General features: G+C 39.8%; 1 protein-coding gene across 5 annotated transcripts; it reads right to left on the bottom strand.

The window, feature by feature from the left end:
• Positions 1–793: 793 nt before the first annotated feature.
• Positions 794–11,393, bottom strand: LOC143887513 (F-box protein SKIP23-like). 5 transcript variants are annotated; one of them, XM_077391594.1, is made up of 5 exons: positions 11,177–11,392; positions 10,738–10,846; positions 6,327–6,378; positions 1,647–2,112; positions 794–1,549 (listed from the first exon to the last, which is right to left on the bottom strand). In XM_077391594.1, the coding sequence occupies exons 3-5, from the start codon at positions 6,331–6,333 to the stop codon at positions 814–816; spliced, it is 1,209 nt and encodes a 402-aa protein (XP_077247709.1). In that variant the 5' UTR covers positions 6,334–6,378; positions 10,738–10,846; positions 11,177–11,392; the 3' UTR covers positions 794–813. The 5 variants fall into 5 exon arrangements, with proteins under 5 accessions (XP_077247709.1, XP_077247710.1, XP_077247708.1 ...); XM_077391595.1 differs by lacking the exon at positions 10,738–10,846 and having other exon boundaries at positions 11,177–11,393; XM_077391593.1 differs by lacking the exons at positions 6,327–6,378; positions 10,738–10,846; positions 11,177–11,392 and adding an exon at positions 3,797–5,018 and having other exon boundaries at positions 794–992; positions 1,068–1,549.
• Between the last annotated feature and the right edge of the window lie 6,370 nt (positions 11,394–17,763).

The raw sequence follows: 17,763 nt of genomic DNA on the forward strand, positions 1-17,763 counted from the left end.
GGCCCGTCAAATGGACGGTTTGGATCATCCTATGGTGTAAGTCGTACAGTACATTATGCCTAGGGGTGCAACTTCCGCTGCTCAACCCGAATCCTATAGGTTCAACTGGATTTTGAATCAGTTTGTGTTTAGCATGATTTTATTGTGCTTTCCGGGCCTACAGGAACCCAACCCATCCTGATTTAAAAAATCAGATTAGATGGGTTGGGCTAGAGTTGAGAGATTTAGGCCCTGTCCGTTTTAGATTGTGTGATCCGAGCCCCAATTATTAGTCACAATCTAAAATGAATGGGGCATTATAGTCAGGTTGAGTTAGAGTCGACCCAAGGCTCAGATTGGGTCGAGTTATGGTTGAGCTAATGCTAGTTCATGCTGAACTAGGTTTGGCCTCAACCCGGCCCAAGTTGCATCCCTAGCTCTGCCAAGAGAAGCTAAGGCAGCGATTGGAAAGTGTTTACTCAATTTCTTTTAGTAAAGCATACAGACTATAGAATCCTAAAATATCCTTCCAAAAGGCACAAAATAGCCTAAGGGAAAACTTTTTGGTTTAAAAAACCCTACCTAAACTGAGGTTTTTCACCCTCCCTGAGCGTGTGAAGTGTGAAATCAGCCTTACACTTTTTTATGAAGGGACGAGATTAAACTCATTATGAAGCATGATTTTAATCTTAGCCCTTCAGAAATCCTTATGAGACTAGGACATTGTGGGAGGGGCAGAGGACGGAGAGGGGGCATACCTCTGGTTACAATGTTATCAAACCACTACTTAGCAAACTAAGTTAAAAGAGTAAGCTGACAATAATTAAATGGGAATCACTTGCTAAAATAAGGAGGGACCCAAAGGGGCTTCCAAGTCCAAATCGAAGAGTTTATAGGTTTTACACTCTTATCCTCCATACTGAAGACGCCATTATCAGAATTCATATCCGGGACATCTTCATTGGCGTCTGTGAAGTAGATGCAGTTTCCCTTGCACTGAGGAAAATCACGAGCTGAGACAGAAAAGGAGCTATTATATCCCAAGAACAATATTTGATCACCTAAGCTATCAATCTCAATCCAGTTACCTGTGCCTTGGTCCAATTCAAAAACATCGAACCACACTGTCCTAAAATACCATTCTGGAGGAGGTTTGGGTTCATTTTCATCTTCAACATAGTCATCTTCATTTTCATCTTCATCTTCATCTGAGTCCGAAGCAAGATTCCACTCGTACTGTCTAAAAACCTTCAATAACCTCCCGGAAAATTCCACTAGATACCTCTTATCAGCTTCTCCTCCTCCAGATGCAGGTGTAATAACTGTAAACTTGGGAAAATCGCTAGAAGCAAAGTCAAAAGTTACAACAGCATTGTGATTAGTGATGGCATAAAATTTGTCGTTGTAATATATGACATCTTCGTAAGGACCCCATTGATTATTTAACGTAGTCCATTTTTCATCCCCCGGTTTATAGAAGGACAATTTCGAAGCAACAGTGACAATGGTAACGACGATGTAATCTGGTGTTGAAATAGGATTTGCCGATAAAAGAGCCTTGGCCATATACCTGTAAAGACATTTTCAGCTAATAAGTGACCATGGTAAAAACAACATAGTCTAGTGTGGAAATAGAATTTGCCGATAAAAGGGTCTTGACTATATACCTGTAGTCCCTTCGCACTTCAGGACGACATCTATTTTGGTCGTCAGGAAATTTATCAAGCGATGGAAGCTGAATTTGGTTACTTGTGAAGGGATTTAATAGATGAATGTTAGAGCTCTTGTCTACAGTGACAACCCATCCCTTGGAAGACCCACAACACCATTTTCCATGAAATTCTGGTAACCGAATATTGTAAAGCTTATTTTTAGTGATACTATAGAAGTTACGAGTTCCAGTAACCTCTTTATCAGGGAGCATCATAAGTGGAAGTTGGCCCTGTAAGTCCAACCAATGGGGATTTTCTATGGTGACCTGATACCAGGATGAGCACACAGCACCAAACCAGATATAATCAATGAAGAGAGGAAGACAATCCAAGACCATCTCTAAGAGCTCATTTGGAACTTCGGACCACTTATCCATGTCACTATTCATGCGTATCTTCTTGTTACTGATCGGATTGGAAGCTAAGAAAAGAAGACAAGAATTATGAAAAACAATCAAAGCAAACAACTAATGCATTTAACTGCAGTAATATGTACAAATATGCGAAGGAGATTTAGAGCCTCTTTGGATACACCCTAAAAATTATTTCCTTATAATCATATATGTATATAATCTTTTTTTTTTAAATAATCTTATTATAATTCAAGTAATTGATATATCTATCACCAAATTATAGGATAAATATCTTCAAAGAGGATTTGTCTGCATACGTGTAGAAGATGATGGTGTTGAAACCAAGGTTTTAAATTTCGGTCAACACCGAAACCGAAATGACCGAAATCCAAAATTCCCGAAAGGTAAAAAATTTCGGGAATTTCGGCGAAATTTAAGATAAAATATATTTTTTTAATCATTTACAGAATTTCAGCCGGAATTTCCGGAATTTCAAATTTCGGCCAAAAAACGACATTTCGAGCGCCCATTACAGAAGTTCGCCAAAAATTTTGGGATTTTGGCTGAAATTTCGGTTTCGGTGAGGACCGAAACCGAAATTTAAAACCTTGGTTGAAACTACCATATTCTTTCTGAAGAGCAGTCCGTACCATGTTATGCACTTTTTTTGGATAAATTGCAAGTATCAAGTCTTATTTGAACACACACTAAGTGTTGGAATGAAGAGAATATCTACCTAGATTATATCTACTATGATCCTAGATAACCCAACACAGGATACTAAAGGTTGGAAGTCGTGATACTGGTGGGAAGTTGTTTGTATGGTCTGACTATTATTCCAATTTTTTTTTTGAATGGTAAAAATACTATTAATGAAATAGAGACAAAACCAGGTACAAAGCCGACAGAGAAAGTCGACCCAAGGAGGGCAATACAAGAATGATAGGATACAAATGGGTAAAAACCTAAGGGGGAAGGAAATCAAAAAGCTCCAGCTCCTGCCTTCCCACCCCGTCTCTTGCTAGCTTATCCGCCTCGCCATTTGCAGATTGTTTGACATGATGAAAAGCCACATCCACACCACCAATCCAGTCCCTAATCTCATCCATCCATGCAGGGAATCTCCAAGAAAAAGATTTTCTTCTCTTGAGCCACCCCATGACGTTAAGCGAATCCCCCCTCCCCTATTAACTTAGCCAAATTGGTAGATTCGGTGCATCTGATACTCTGCAGCACCAATCTCCGCCTCGTTAGAATCCTCCATGCCTATATGACCCGAAAAGGCCCAGATCATTGCGTCGTGCTCATCTCTAAGAAGACCACCAATCCCTGAAGGACCGGGTTTACCCAAGCTTGAACCATTAAAGTTAATTTTAAGAAAACCTGGAGGTGGAGGACACCACTTAGGGTCACCCACCTTCTCACTTTCTCCACTTGAACATACCACCCTCCAACCAAACCAAAGATCATTAGCGGAAATAAATCTAACGCTAGGGAGTGCTCTAGCCCAAGATATAGTTAGGGCAAAGACTAAGGTGGGGACTTTTTGTCACACCTTTAAAGATTCTAATGATTTTTCCTTCCAAAGTGACCAGAGAGTAGCAAGCAGAGATAATTTTCATAAAATTTTACCCTTCTGATGCCAAGGGGAAAGGTACAACCAAGAAACCAAGTCTGCCAAATTAGAGGAAAAAACCCACTCCAAACCAAACCTCTGAAGGACCCTACTCCACGAATATCGAGGAAACTTACAATGCATAAGAAGATGGTCCACCGATTCTCCCGCCTCAATACATAGTGCACAATGATCCACTATCAAAATTTTCCAGCTTCTTAAAAGATCAACCATAAGAATCTTGTCGAGAACCGTCGTCCAGCCAAAAGCGCAAACCCTGGGAGGAGCTGGGAAGGTCCGAACTTTGGCCGCTTGCAAAGATCCTATACAAGGAGTGAGCTGGTGATAAAAGGACTTGACTTTGAATTCCCTTGAAGTGCACAAAATCCAAACCCTCTTGTTGACCCCAAACCTACTGATGTACTGCGAATCAAGTATCTCGAACAGCCGAGCTATCCTCTCTAGCTCCCAATCGAAGAAATTCCTACGAAAGTTGAAGTTCCATGCAATACCATCTTCCCCATGCAGCATATAATCGAAATCCATGCCTCCTTGTTTAAAGCGATCAAGAAAAGATCTGTGAACAAATCTTTAAGCGAGGACTCCCCACACCACAAGTCGGTCCAGAATCTGACCCTTTCCCCCGAGTATACCTTGAATCGGATCCCATTATTAAAATTAAAACTTTGGTTCAGAATCTGACCCTTTCCCCTGAGTACACCCTTACACTTAAACGTATCTGCAGATACCCAATTTCCAGGAACACACCAATATTTGTCTCCAATCAAGCGAACCCACAAATGCTGGCTTTCCTCCCCAAATCTCCAAAGCCACTTGCCCAAAAGAATTTCTACAAGGTCTCCCTATTACTCTCTTCCATTTCCTGTACTCAAAACCTTTTAACTTTCTTGAAATCACATATGTTCCCTTCCAGTGGAACATTTTTTGTTTCAAAAACGTCCTTATTACAGAAACAAGGATATAGGAAACCTTCGATTATGGCTTCATATTTGAGCCCAAGTTGCAAATGGAGCAAATCAGTCTAGAGGAAACGGATACTCGAGCCCTTAAGAGTTCAATGTTCTGCTTCAATGACATCAGGTGGGTATCAACTTTATTCTTTAAAGGTGAAAGTCGAGAGAATCCAGAGGAGATTCCTTTGGGAGGGGAATGGCGAATCCAAAGGCATCCATCTGATGGCGTAAAAGTCGGTATGAATGAAAAGAATCCAAGTTCAGTAGACTGGAATACCAAACTTATTATGAGTTACTTGAAACTTTCTCTAATAAAAGATGTTAGAAATCTTGTGACTATCCATTAATTATTTATTTCAGATGAAAAGAGAGATGAATCATGAACATAATCTTCTATATTTCTTGTCATCACAATGCATAAGACACAATAAAAAATATTAATACAAAATAGAAATACCAAGTTACTATTTCAACAGAGGCGAAGCACCCATGCGGCTCGCCTCGAAAACCCAGTAACTCAACTTGACTCGGTAGTAGACTCGTACGAGTCGTAAGAGTTCAACAACTATGACGTCAAACTATGACCACATCAACCGAGCACTTAGCCGCGTCAACCAAGTACTTGATCGCGTCTTGTGGAGTTGACTAGGATTTGCTTTGGCCATGTTTTGACCCACATCCACATTTTGAAACATTGATATGCACAATAGCCATTACAGTTAACTCTTTCGTAAGGAGCCATATGACATCACACCGAACAGAGAGACTCATGGTAATGTGATGATTATAGTTTAGAAATTAATTGTGCAACTTCTAAGGCCCTGTTCGTTTGAGATTATGATAACCGATGGTGAGCCCTCAAACTGATTATTGTACTCAAAATGAATGTAATTTGAGTCCAATAATCGGGAAGGGGGATCACCATCCTTGTCATAATCCCAAACAAACAGGGCGTAATTGTTTTTATATTTAATTAACTTTAATTGAGTGTCTTTAGGGAGGTCAATAATAGATGCACAATAATTAAATATAATTACTCTAATTATACTTGATGATCGATTGTGACAAAATAAGACTTTTTTGTAGAATTTTCATAAAGATAATGACTTATTTTAATTGGGTTCGTCTACATGGAAGAAAATGATCCATGTAGACGAACCCAATTAGTGTTAGATTTAGACTTAGTCAATTTAAGCCGGGTAGACCCTTTCGCCTTCTTCATGAAAATTTTCTAAAGGATTCATTAGCCGACCCCAACTAGTTTTTGGGACAAAGGCTTAGTTGAGTTGAGTTGAGTATAATGAGTCAACTAATAGTTTAATTATAGATTATAACTAGATGTAACTTATCTTAAAAAAACAATATATTTATTGCAGTATCTATCAGACTCATGTACTCATAATTTACATTGCAAATATGCAGTACTAACAAACAAGAGGAATGCTAGCTAATTTGATATATATTGAAGCAAGAAGCATGATTATTAGATCGACAAATAGAAGTATATATAATGTACCCATTTCAAATATCGGTATTGTATCATGGTAGACACAATATGTTGGGCCTATTCTTGTATCCAAGTATATTAGCTGTCAACCAAGTCAACTATAAGTACATTTAGGATCTAATATAGTTATGGACAACTATCTATAATGATGGTTTATAAATAGCAGAGAAAATTGCAAAATCATACCTGTCATATTATCATGCAATACAAGATAAAATATCGTCCTTCGTCACGTAATCTGAAATATGATGAGAAATTTTGATTATCGAGCGTAAATTGTCTCCTTTCAGGGAAAATTTAATTATTACATGATAAGACAAAGTTGTCAATGGGGTTGGGCCTGTAGCTCAATGGTTGAGGCCAGCTCACTGATAAAATAAAAATAAAGACGAAGTTGTCATTATATATCTTTTCTAGGGTACCCTTTCCAGATCAATAATAATTTTACTGCTCAAGTATTTAATTCAAGTATATATATTTAAAAAAGGGATAAGTTCTTTGCCGTGGTGTATGTTATTTTCAGATGACATAGTATTAATTCGCGAAACCAAAGCATGAGTTAGTGCTAAGTTAGAGTTATGGAGAACTACTTTGGAATCCAAAGGTTTTAGACTGAGCAGGACTAAGACAGAGTATATGGAGTGCAATTTTAGTAATGTAAGGAGGCGGGGCGAGGATGTAGTAAATATGACTGGACAGGAGGTATCTAAGAGGGATATCTTTCGCTATCTTGGTTCAATCCTACATAAGGAAGGAGGGATTGAAGGGGATGTTCACCATAGAATAAGAACAGGTTGGTTGAAGTGGAAGCATACTTCAGGAGTGTTGTGCGACCAAAAATATCTACCAAGTTGAAGGGAAAGCTGCATAAGACAGCTGTGAGGCCAGCCATGATGTATGGCTCAGAATGTTGGGCCACAAAGAAGCAGCATGTGCATAAGATGAGTGCAGCGGAGATGCGAATGCTTAAATGGATGTGCGGTCACACAAGGTTAGATGGAATTAAAAAAGAAGACATCCGTAAAAAAGTGGGGGTGGCACTAATTGAGTAGAAGATGAGAGAGCACCGCTTAATATGGTTTGGGCATATCCAATATTGGTGGGGTAAGTTGTAAACGTCATCTGATTTTGTTAGACATCGGGTTGACTTTTCAATCACTTTTGAAAGGTGGGCGGACTCCCTTAAAGTGGGTGGACTATGTTCAAGGGACTCACTTTTTAATCACTTTTTTGTGCTCCTTTTAACTGTACGACTACCTTAAAGTGGGCGGACTATGTTCAAGGGTTATGATGTAGGTCATTTTACATCCGTCACGACTTAGACTGTTACTCCAAAATCAGCCTTCCACTATTTTTTGAAGGGCTGAGATTAATCTCATAAAAGGCATGCTGTTCTTCTCAACTCTTCACAAAAGAGTGATAGTTTGAGATTAATCTCAACCCTTCACAAAAAAATGTAAGGATCATTTCTGTGTGTCGCGCTTGTCTTGACAGAGGTGAAACTGCTTCTAATGGTTTCTGCGTTTTTTTTTTCTTTCTTGTTGTCTTTGGTAATTACCTTTCGTTGTGCTTGTTAACATGACTAAGAATATGTGCTGAAGTTATTATGATATTCAATCAAACGCAAGATAGGAGTAGAAAGAAGACTTAGGAAATATAAGACGACACTGTAAATATTTGCATGGGGAATCGTAGGGATGATTGTCAACTAGAATTGCCCATATTGACATTACCAACTGGTACGGGATATGGTCAGGGAATTTGCAAGATTAATTTTTATTTTTTGTAAGAAGTTTTATTATCTTTATTACTTTTTGAACTTCAAATAATTTTTCCTTTTATGCATCAAATATGTGTGGATAAAAGAAATTTTGTAAAGAATTCTTACTAAAAAGACAGTATAAATATTAATAGTTAATTAAATTTGGCATGCTATTAAGACTACTAATAATAGTTCGCATTGATGTTGATGCCTCGAAGATGGTTTTTGCTATTTTTTTGGTAGGATGGTTTTCCCTATTGTTGTTATCTACAAGCACATTGTCTTTCAAAAGAGATGCACTCTAGATTACCGACATTGACCCTAGTAATCCTCATAATCCTAATGATCAGACTTTTATATACTTAATTATTTCATTTTATGAAGCTCAACCTATCTTTATTTCTTCACTATGACAAGCATAAAATAAATAAAAAAGGGCAGCCCAGTGCACGAGGCTCCCGCCATTGCGGGGTCTGGGGAGGGCTAGATGTACGCAGCCCTACCTTTGATTTGTAGAGAGGCTGTTTCCGTGACTCGAACCCGTGACCACCAGGTCACAATGGAGCAACCTTACCGTTGCGCCAAGGCTCACCCTCTACAAGCATAAAATAAATAGAAAATAGAAAATAAGGTGGAGCTTGTTAGAACACGCTAGTAGGAAATTAATATGACGAAGTCGAATCTACAGACCACTTTGATCGACTACCTGTTTAACCTCGAGATCAATGTTGCTCTCTTCCACCTCTAAATTTCATAGATTATTTTTTCCAAGGGTGCCCAGGAGTGGAATCTTTATAGGTTTTTATAGCTTCCCTAAGACAAGAACTTGGGTAGGGTTAGGTTCTGCGATGTTGTTTTACCTCTGTCGTGATTAAGTGCGTCGCTTGACATCTGCCCATTCACTTTTTGGTGAATGGCTTTGATTAGTCTAACTGAGAAACATGTTTTTTAATCTCAGCCCTTCACAAGAAAGTGAATGTGCTGATTTCAAGCGACATACTTAATCGCGACGGACATGAAACTATCTCTAGATCCAACCGGGACTTTCTTTATTTTTTATGTTAAATCAAAACCAATATTATAATGTGCTCAATTTCCTTGATACTTTTCCAATCAGATCACATTTATTAAACATGTACTTATGGGAATTTTCATTTTTCCAAATATCCGCCTATTTATGGAATTGAATGGAAGTAAATTTATTAATATATATATATATATATATATATATATATATATATATATATATATATATATATAGAGAGAGGTATGTGTTGGTGCGCTTGAGCGCTGTAATGAAATGGTGCGCTTGAGTGCACCAATCACATGGGTCCCACAATCTCTGTGAGGATCCAAACCATTCATTTGCAAGGCCCTATCATAGATAGGGTGTGTACCAAAAATCAGCTCCATTGAATCATCCTAACCCCTTCAAAAGTGGAGGGCAAAAATGGGCAGATTTGTGGTCTGTCCATTTTGACCTCCACAAATGGATGGGTTAGGATGATCCTATGGAGCTGATTTTTTGTACACACCCTATCTATGTAAGGGCCTTTCAAATGAATGCTTTGGATCATCCTAACAATGTGGGCCAGATGGGTTTGAGAGCTCAAGCACACCATAAGGATCCAGCGCTCAAGCTCACAATCCTTTTCCTCATATATATATATATATATATATATATATATATATATATATATATATATATATATATATATCTGTGTGTGTGTGTGTATTTTAAAAATAAGTCATTAATTTAGTTCTTTTTCTAAGACAAATATAGTAAAATTTTCTTATTTTAAATTTATGTGTCTTGTTCCTTATTCGTAATATGAGATACCATTATCTGTATATTTTGCCTAGATTTCAAAAATGCCGAGTTGTATCGTAGCTCATGTATCTATGTCCATGTTGTAGCTTGGTATCATACCAAGTAGGCACACTAATACTTGATACAAGTTGCCACCAATAAATCACTAAGACAACATTAAATACCAATAGTAAAGTGTATCAACGAGTATAGACAATTCCTAGGCACAAAATCATCATCAAAATATGTTAAATAGAAAATGTTAATCAATCAATTGCTCCATTTTCCTGATCATTGTCCTTAATCACTCTTTTCCTCCCATTTAAGTGATTTCGCCAAGGCTCCTTTAACTCGGGGAATCTATTCTGAAACCAAACTGATGAAGGAAGATCGAAGGAGAAAAAACTTCGCGCTGATGCCAAACTTATGTAGGACCAATTAAGGAACGACTAATACTTTGTTCTAATACAAGAATAATGGCGGGCAGATCTACAGGATGAGTGGAAAGGATGGGCGAAAAATAGGATTTTGGAAAATTTGTATTTGCCTTTCTTCATTTATGCTAGAACATAATTATAGGATTAAATCACTAAAAGTCTATTTAAAAAGATATGAAGATTAAATCCATTATTAAAACATAATTACAGAATAACTCAAAAATAGAAAGAAACTTGTGCTTTCGGTGATTCAAATATATAAGCGAAATGATTTCTGCGCCAAGTGTTTCAATAAACATGCGCTCCACTTGTTTGTCGTGTAGTATTTAAAGGGTTTAAAGAGCTTTTTGAGAACCGTAATATCCTCTGACATCCCTTTAAATACTACACGACAAACAAGTGGAGCAGTTGTTTATCGAAACACTTTGGCGCAGATATCATTTCCCATATATAATTCAGAAGAATGAAAAGCAAACAGACAAATAATTGAAAGGTAGGGAGAGAGGATGCACAACACATGCCAATGCTCTAATAAGCCATCAAAACAAAACAAAAAAAATAGACAAAACCCCTAAAACTGAGACATACCTTGATGCAGTCGCAGAAAGTGAGAGATAACTTTCTTGCTTGACTCTATCTTTTTTTTTTTATGGGTATTCTTGCTTGACTCTATCGTTAACAAGATCTAGGCAAGAATCTGAAAAAAAAAAAAAAAAAAAAACTAATTAGGACTATGAGGTTTTGGATTACCATACACTCTCTCGGAGGCAGTGACAGGAGCCGAGGAGGCAGGTAATGCGACGAATAAAAAGATGTTTATAACAAAGGAATTTATGTAAACATCTTCAAAGTTCAGAAGACAACAGATTTACAGAAAACTCTTTTGTTTTATGTTTGCTTCTTTGAGATGTTTCTGTAGTAAGTACTTATTAACACCTTTGTGGGTCATATGCAGTCAAATTGCTTTCTTTGTGTTGCAATCTATACCCAAACGAATAACAAATTAGATGAAGGTAAGAAAAAAAACCTGTTTTTTTTTCGTCTTTCTTCAGACCGAGAGAGATTGAGAGAGATTGAGATGTCTTAGGAAGGAAAAGGGCAGAAAAATCGTCGAGAATTGAGAGAACGAGTGAAATGGGTGGGAGATTGTTTTGGAAACAAGACATCCCCCTTGCCTTACTTCCTCTGGGAGACGAGCAGGGACCGAACAAATGGTTTCCCTCAAATGGACGGTTTTGATCATCGGTCTGCCCGTGCATTCAAAGACCTAAAAGACCAAAAAAAAAAAAAAAAGGAAATTTGACACAAGGGGGCTAATAAAAGACATAATATCAGAGGGGTCAAGTGTTTGTTGGAAATGAGAGAAGGGGGTCAAAATTTGGATTTCAAAATTTCGAATGACGAAAATGCCCCTCTGGCAGAAACAGTGAAATGACTTAGAAAAATTTTAAAAAAAAGACATTTACGTTTTCCCTCTTCTCTCCTCTCGTCTCTGTTAAATTTTTGTCGTCCTCTCCTCCCTCCGGCGATCTCTACGGCAATCACTCCGGCGATCTCGACCAAGGTGAAGTACGTATCAAACCTCGCATTTGAAGGAAACCCTACCTGGTACGTCGTTTCCTTCCCTTCCTTTATTCAATCTCATTTTTATTTATTTTTGAAGAGGAAAATCAGGTTGAGAGAGATGCAAAAGGGGGGGGGGGGGAATCCTTTTTCATGCTATATGTTTTTTATTTTTTTCAGTTCATATACATGTCAGTTACTGCATTTCCTCCTACAGAGTAAAATAGTTGTAAATGCTTTTAAATGTTGTTTGTTGCTGCTAGGGTTTTATGTTTTACATTAATTTGTGAAATGGAGAAACGTTCTGCTGTTTATTTATTCTAGGGTTTTATTTTTTACATTAATTTGTGAAATGGAGAGATGGGATTTCATTTCATATATGCGTATCCACCTACAGAGTAAAATAGAATTGCATGCTACGGTATTTGTTGATGCTAGGGTTTAATTTTTGACGTTAATTTGTGGAATGGAGAAATGCAATTTCGTTTCATGTACATATGTTAATGCTAGGCTTTTAATTTTACAATTTGTGGAGTGGAGAAATGGGATTTCAAAAACACCTTCTTGAAAACCATGTAGAGCTCCCCTATATTGGCCTTGAAAACCCTCTTTTGGTACTAGTAGCTAGAAACCCTTTTCTGTGAACTTGGGGACCATGTTGGGCAGTTGATGGCCCCTCTATGGCGACTTCTTCTAGGTACTATTAACCACTTTTTGTAGCTAAAAACCCATGACTTTCAACTTGACGACCATCTTCTGGATTTGATGGACCCTCCAAGGGTACTTCTTCTACCCCATTTGAGGGCCCATAATCCCTTCTCTAATACCATGCATAGCTCCCCTCTATTGCCCTTCAGAAGCCCCCCTTAGGTACTAATAACCCCCTTTTTTGTAGCTGAAAACCCATGACTTTCAACTTGAGGACTTTCTTCTGGATTTGATGGACCCTCCAAGGGTACTTCTTCTACCCCATTTGAGTGCCCATAATCCCTTCTCTAATACCATGCATAGCTCCCCTCGGTTGCCCTTGAGAAGCCCCCCTTAGGTACTAATAACCCCTTCTTTGTAACTGAAAACCCATGCCTTTCAACTTGAGCACCATCTTTGGATTTGCTGCACCCTCCAAGGGTACTTCTCCTACCCCATTTGAGGGCCCATAATCCCTTCTCTAATACCATCCATAGGTCCCCTCTATTGACCTTGAGAAGCCCCCCTTAGGTACTAGTAACCCCTTTTTTGTAGCTGAAAACCCATGACTTTGAACTTCAGGACCATCTTCTGGATTTGATTGACCCTCCGAGGGTACTTCTTCTACCCCATTTGAGGGCCCATAATCCCTTCTCTAATACCATCCATAGGTCCCCTTTGTTGCCCTTGAGAAGCCCCCCTTAGGTACTAATAACCCCTTCTTTGTAGCTGAAAACCCATGCCATTCAACTTGAGCACCATCTTTGGATTTGCTGCACCCTCCGAGGGTACTTCTCCTACCCCATTTGAGTGCCCATAATCCCTTCTCTAATACCATCCATAGGTCCCCTCTGTTGCCCTTGAGAAGCCCCCCTTAGGTACTAATAACCCCTTCTTTGTAGCTGAAAACCCATGACTTTGAACTTCAGGACCATCATCTGGATTTGATGGACCCTCCAAGGGTACTTCTTCTACCCCATTTGAGGGCCCATAATCCCTTCTGTAATACCATCCATAGGTCCCCTCTGTTGCCCTTGAGAAGCCCCCCTTAGGTACTAATAACCCCTTCTTTGTAGCTGAAAACCCATGCCTTTGAACTTGAGGACCTTCTTCTGGATTTGATGGACCCTCCGAGGGTACTTCTTCTACCCCATTTGAGGGCCCATAATCCCTTCTCTAATATCATCCATAGGTCTCCTCTGTTGCCCTTGAGAAGCCCCCCTTAGGTACTAATAACCCCTTCTTTGTAGCTGAAAACCCATGACTTTGAACTTCAGGACCATCTTCTGGATTTGATGGACCCTCCAAGGGTACTTCTTCTACCCCATTTGAGGGCCCATAATCCCTTCTCTAATACCATCCATAGGTCCCCTCTGTTGCCCTTGAGAAGCCCCCCTTAGGTACTAATAACCCCTTCTTTGTAGCTGAAAACCCATGCCTTTCAACTTGAGCACCATCTTTGGATTTGTTGCACCCTCCAAGGGTACTTCTCCTACCCCATTTGAGGGCCCATAATCCCTTCTCTAATACCATTCATAGGTCTCCTCTATTGGCCTTGAGAAGCCCCCTTTAGGTACTAATAACCCCTTCTTTGTAGCTGAAAACCCATGCCTTTCACCTTGAGGACCTTCTTCTGGATTTGATGGACCCTCCGAGGGTACTTCTCCTATCCCATTTGAGTGCCCATAATCCCTTCTCTAATACCATCCATAGGTCCCCTCTATTGGCCTTGAGAAGCCCCCCTTAGGTACTAATAACCCCTTCTTTGTAGCTGAAAACCTATGCCTTTGAACTTGAGGACCTTCTTCTGGATTTGATGGACCCTCCGAGGGTACTTCTTCTACTCCATTTGAGGGCCCATAATCCCTTCTCTAATACCATCCATAGGTCCCCTCTGTTGCCCTTGAGAAGCCCCCCTTAGGTACTAATAACCCCTTCTTTGTAGCTGAAAACCCATGACTTTGAACTTCAGGACCATCTTCGGGATTTGATGGACCCTCCAAGGGTACTTCTTCTACCCCATTTGAGGGCCCATAATCCCTTCTCTAATACCATCCATAGGTCCCTTCTGTTGCCCTTGAGAAGCCCCCCTTAGGTACTAATAACCCCTTCTTTGTAGCTGAAAACCCATGCCTTTCAACTTGAGCACCATCTTTGGATTTGCTGCACCCTCCAAGGGTACTTCTCCTACCCCATTTGAGGGCCCATAATCCCTTCTCTAATACCATCCATAGGTCCCCTCTATTGGCCTTGAGAAGCCCCCCTTAGGTACTAATAACCCCTTCTTTGTAGCTGAAAACCCATGCCTTTCACCTTGAGGACCTTCTTCTGGATTTGATGGACCCTCCGAGGGTACTTCTCCTACCCCATTTGAATGCCCATAATCCCTTCTCTAATACCATCCATAGGTCCCCTCTATTGGCCTTGAGAAGCCCCCCTTAGGTACTAATAACCCCTTCTTTGTAGCTGAAAACCCATGCCTTTGAACTTGAGGACCTTCTTCTGGATTTGATGGACCCTCCGAGGGTACTTCTTCTACCCCATTTGAGGCCCCATAATCCCTTCTCTAATACCATCCATAGGTCCCCTCTGTTGCCCTTGAGAAGCCCCCCTTAGGTACTAATAACCCCTTCTTTGTAGCTGAAAACCCATGACTTTGAACTTCAGGACCATCTTCTTGATTTGATGGACCCTCCAAGGGTACTTCTTCTACCCCATTTGAGGGCCCATAATCCCTTCTCTAATACCATCCATAGGTCCCCTCTGTTGCCCTTGAGAAGCCCCCCTTAGGTACTAATAACCCCTTCTTTGTAGCTGAAAACCCATGCCTTTCAACTTGAGCACCATCTTTGGATTTGCTGCACCCTCCAAGGGTACTTCTCCTACCCCATTTGAGGGCCCATAATCCCTTCTCTAATACCATCCATAGGTCCCCTTTGTTGCCCTTGAGAAGCCCCCCTTAGGTACTAATAACCCCTTCTTTGTAGCTGAAAACCCATGCCTTTCACCTTGAGGACCTTCTTCTGGATTTGATGGACCCTCTGAGGGTACTTCTCCTACCCCATTTGAGTGCCCATAATCCCTTCTCTAATACCATCCATAGGTCCCCTCTATTGCCCTTGAGAAGCCTCCCTTACGTACTAATAACCCCTTTTTGTAGCTGAAAACCCATGACTTTCAACTTCAGGACCATCTTCTGGATTTGATGGACCCTCCAAGGGTACTTCTTCTACCCCATTTGAGGGCTCATAATCCCTTCTCTAATACCATGCATAGCTCCCCTCTATTGCCCTTGAGAAGCCCCCCTTAGGTACTAATAACCCATTTTTTGTAGCTGAAAACCCATGACTTTCAACTTCAGGACTTTCTTCTGGATTTGATGGACCCTCCAAGGGTACTTCTTCTACCCCATTTGAGTGCCCATAATCCCTTCTCTAATACCATGCATAGCTCCCCTCGGTTGCCCTTGAGAAGCCCCCCTTAGGTACTAATAACCCCTTCTTTGTAGCTGAAAACCCATGCCTTTCAACTTGAGCACCATCTTTGGATTTACTGCACCCTCCAAGGGTACTTCTCCTACCCCATTTGAGGGCCCATAATCCCTTCTCTAATACCATGCATAGGTCCCCTCTATTGCCCTTGATAAGCCCCCCTTACGTACTAATAACCCCTTTTTTGTAGCTGAAATAGAGTTGACTTTCAACTTCAGGACCTTCTTCTGCATTTATGCTAGGTTTTATTTTTTACGTTAATTTTTGGAATGGAGAAATGCGATTTCATTTCATGTACATATCAGTTACCGCATTTCCACCTACGGAGTAAAATAAATGCAAATGGTCGTCTGCTATTTGTTTATGCTAGGCTTTTATTTTTACAATAGGTGGAGTGGAGAAATGGGTTTTCAAAAACACCTTCTTCAATACCATGTAGAGGGCACAATTTATAGTTGCTGGGCCTTCTTTAATACCATGTGGAGACCCATGTTCATTGTTGAAGCAGTCATGGTTCACTTGTTTTATCTTCGATTTCATTTATTAAATTATTGGTCCAATGGTGGTCATTGAATTCCAATACCTAGTGCTTATCTGCTTTGTTTCTCAAAAGGTCTGATGCTATAAGTTTTTTTTTAAATGCATGTGAGCTAATACTCGCCTGATGCCCATGTGGATGAGAATTTTAACAGACCTCCTAATCTGTTTTGGGGGTTTGTCCTTGTTGTTGTGCTTTCAGAAAATTCATATAGAACACTGATCGTTGCACTTATTGGTTAGCTCTTTTATTTCTTGTTTGCTTTGCTTCATATCTAAGAAGCCAGACCTTAGAGGTTACATACATGATACATATTTTCAGGTAAGTATGAGAATTGTAATAATTGTTGGTTTGCTTGGTAGCTTTTCTTCTCTTCGTACTGATTGGGAATATGAGTTTATGCTATGGGTTGGATTTTATTGATTTTCTTGGTAATTTATTTTAGAGATGATGAGGACGAGATTTTTAATGATTGTCAATATAACTGAGTTTTTGGGTTATGAATTGATCTCGGTGATTTTGATTTGGTTGTTCATTGTTATACAGTTTTTATCCTGTCAGGAGCCATTCAAAGCCTTGAAAGATGGTGATGCGAAAAAGTGATAGAATGAAAGTAACAAAGCCTCCAAGAAGGACAGAAAGGAGTTTAGAAGGGGAGGAGACGAAAACTGCAGCTGTGAAGAAGAGAGGAACAGATGTAAGTGTATATGTTGTTAATTGTATCAATCATAGTAAGTTAATTCATTTACCACATATATTTTGGCGATGTAATTTGTTTTGCAGGCTCCATACGTCCCAGCACGATGTTCTCCAGCTTCTTTCAAATCGGCAATGGACAGGATAAAGTTCAAGCCAGTCCATTTTCATGCCATAGAAAAGACTCCTTTCCGACATCTGTTTGGCATGGAGGACATTATCATGCACAAGCCTCTCATAAGAGCTATCCACGATAAGTGGACTCCCGGCACTAACACGTTCACGTTAGGGAGTATAAATGTCCCCTTCCTTCCAAGAGATGTGGCATTGGCATTAGGACTGCCACTTAGTGGAGAGCGAATGGACGTGGTGAGGGTTCTGTCATTCGACAGGACAAAACCGCAACCTAAAGTGCCTGGCTAGCCATTTCTAGAGGCCAATGTCAAGCCATCGGTTATTGAGAATGAAATTACAGCATTAGTTAGAGAACGCAATAAAGTTTCGATAGAGAAGACAGTGAAATATGTTCTCCTGCATCTTTTTGCCTCTGTCCTTTTCACAAAAAGCGCACATCGAGCTGACGAGCTCTTCTGGCCCTACATCGACGACATAGGAAACATTGGCAACTATAACTGGGCG

The sequence above is a fragment of the Tasmannia lanceolata genome, unplaced genomic scaffold, assembly GCF_043159265.1.
Source record: "Tasmannia lanceolata isolate RefF3 unplaced genomic scaffold, GAP_Taslan_0.1 ptg000012l, whole genome shotgun sequence".
Lineage (NCBI taxonomy): Eukaryota > Viridiplantae > Streptophyta > Magnoliopsida > Canellales > Winteraceae > Tasmannia > Tasmannia lanceolata.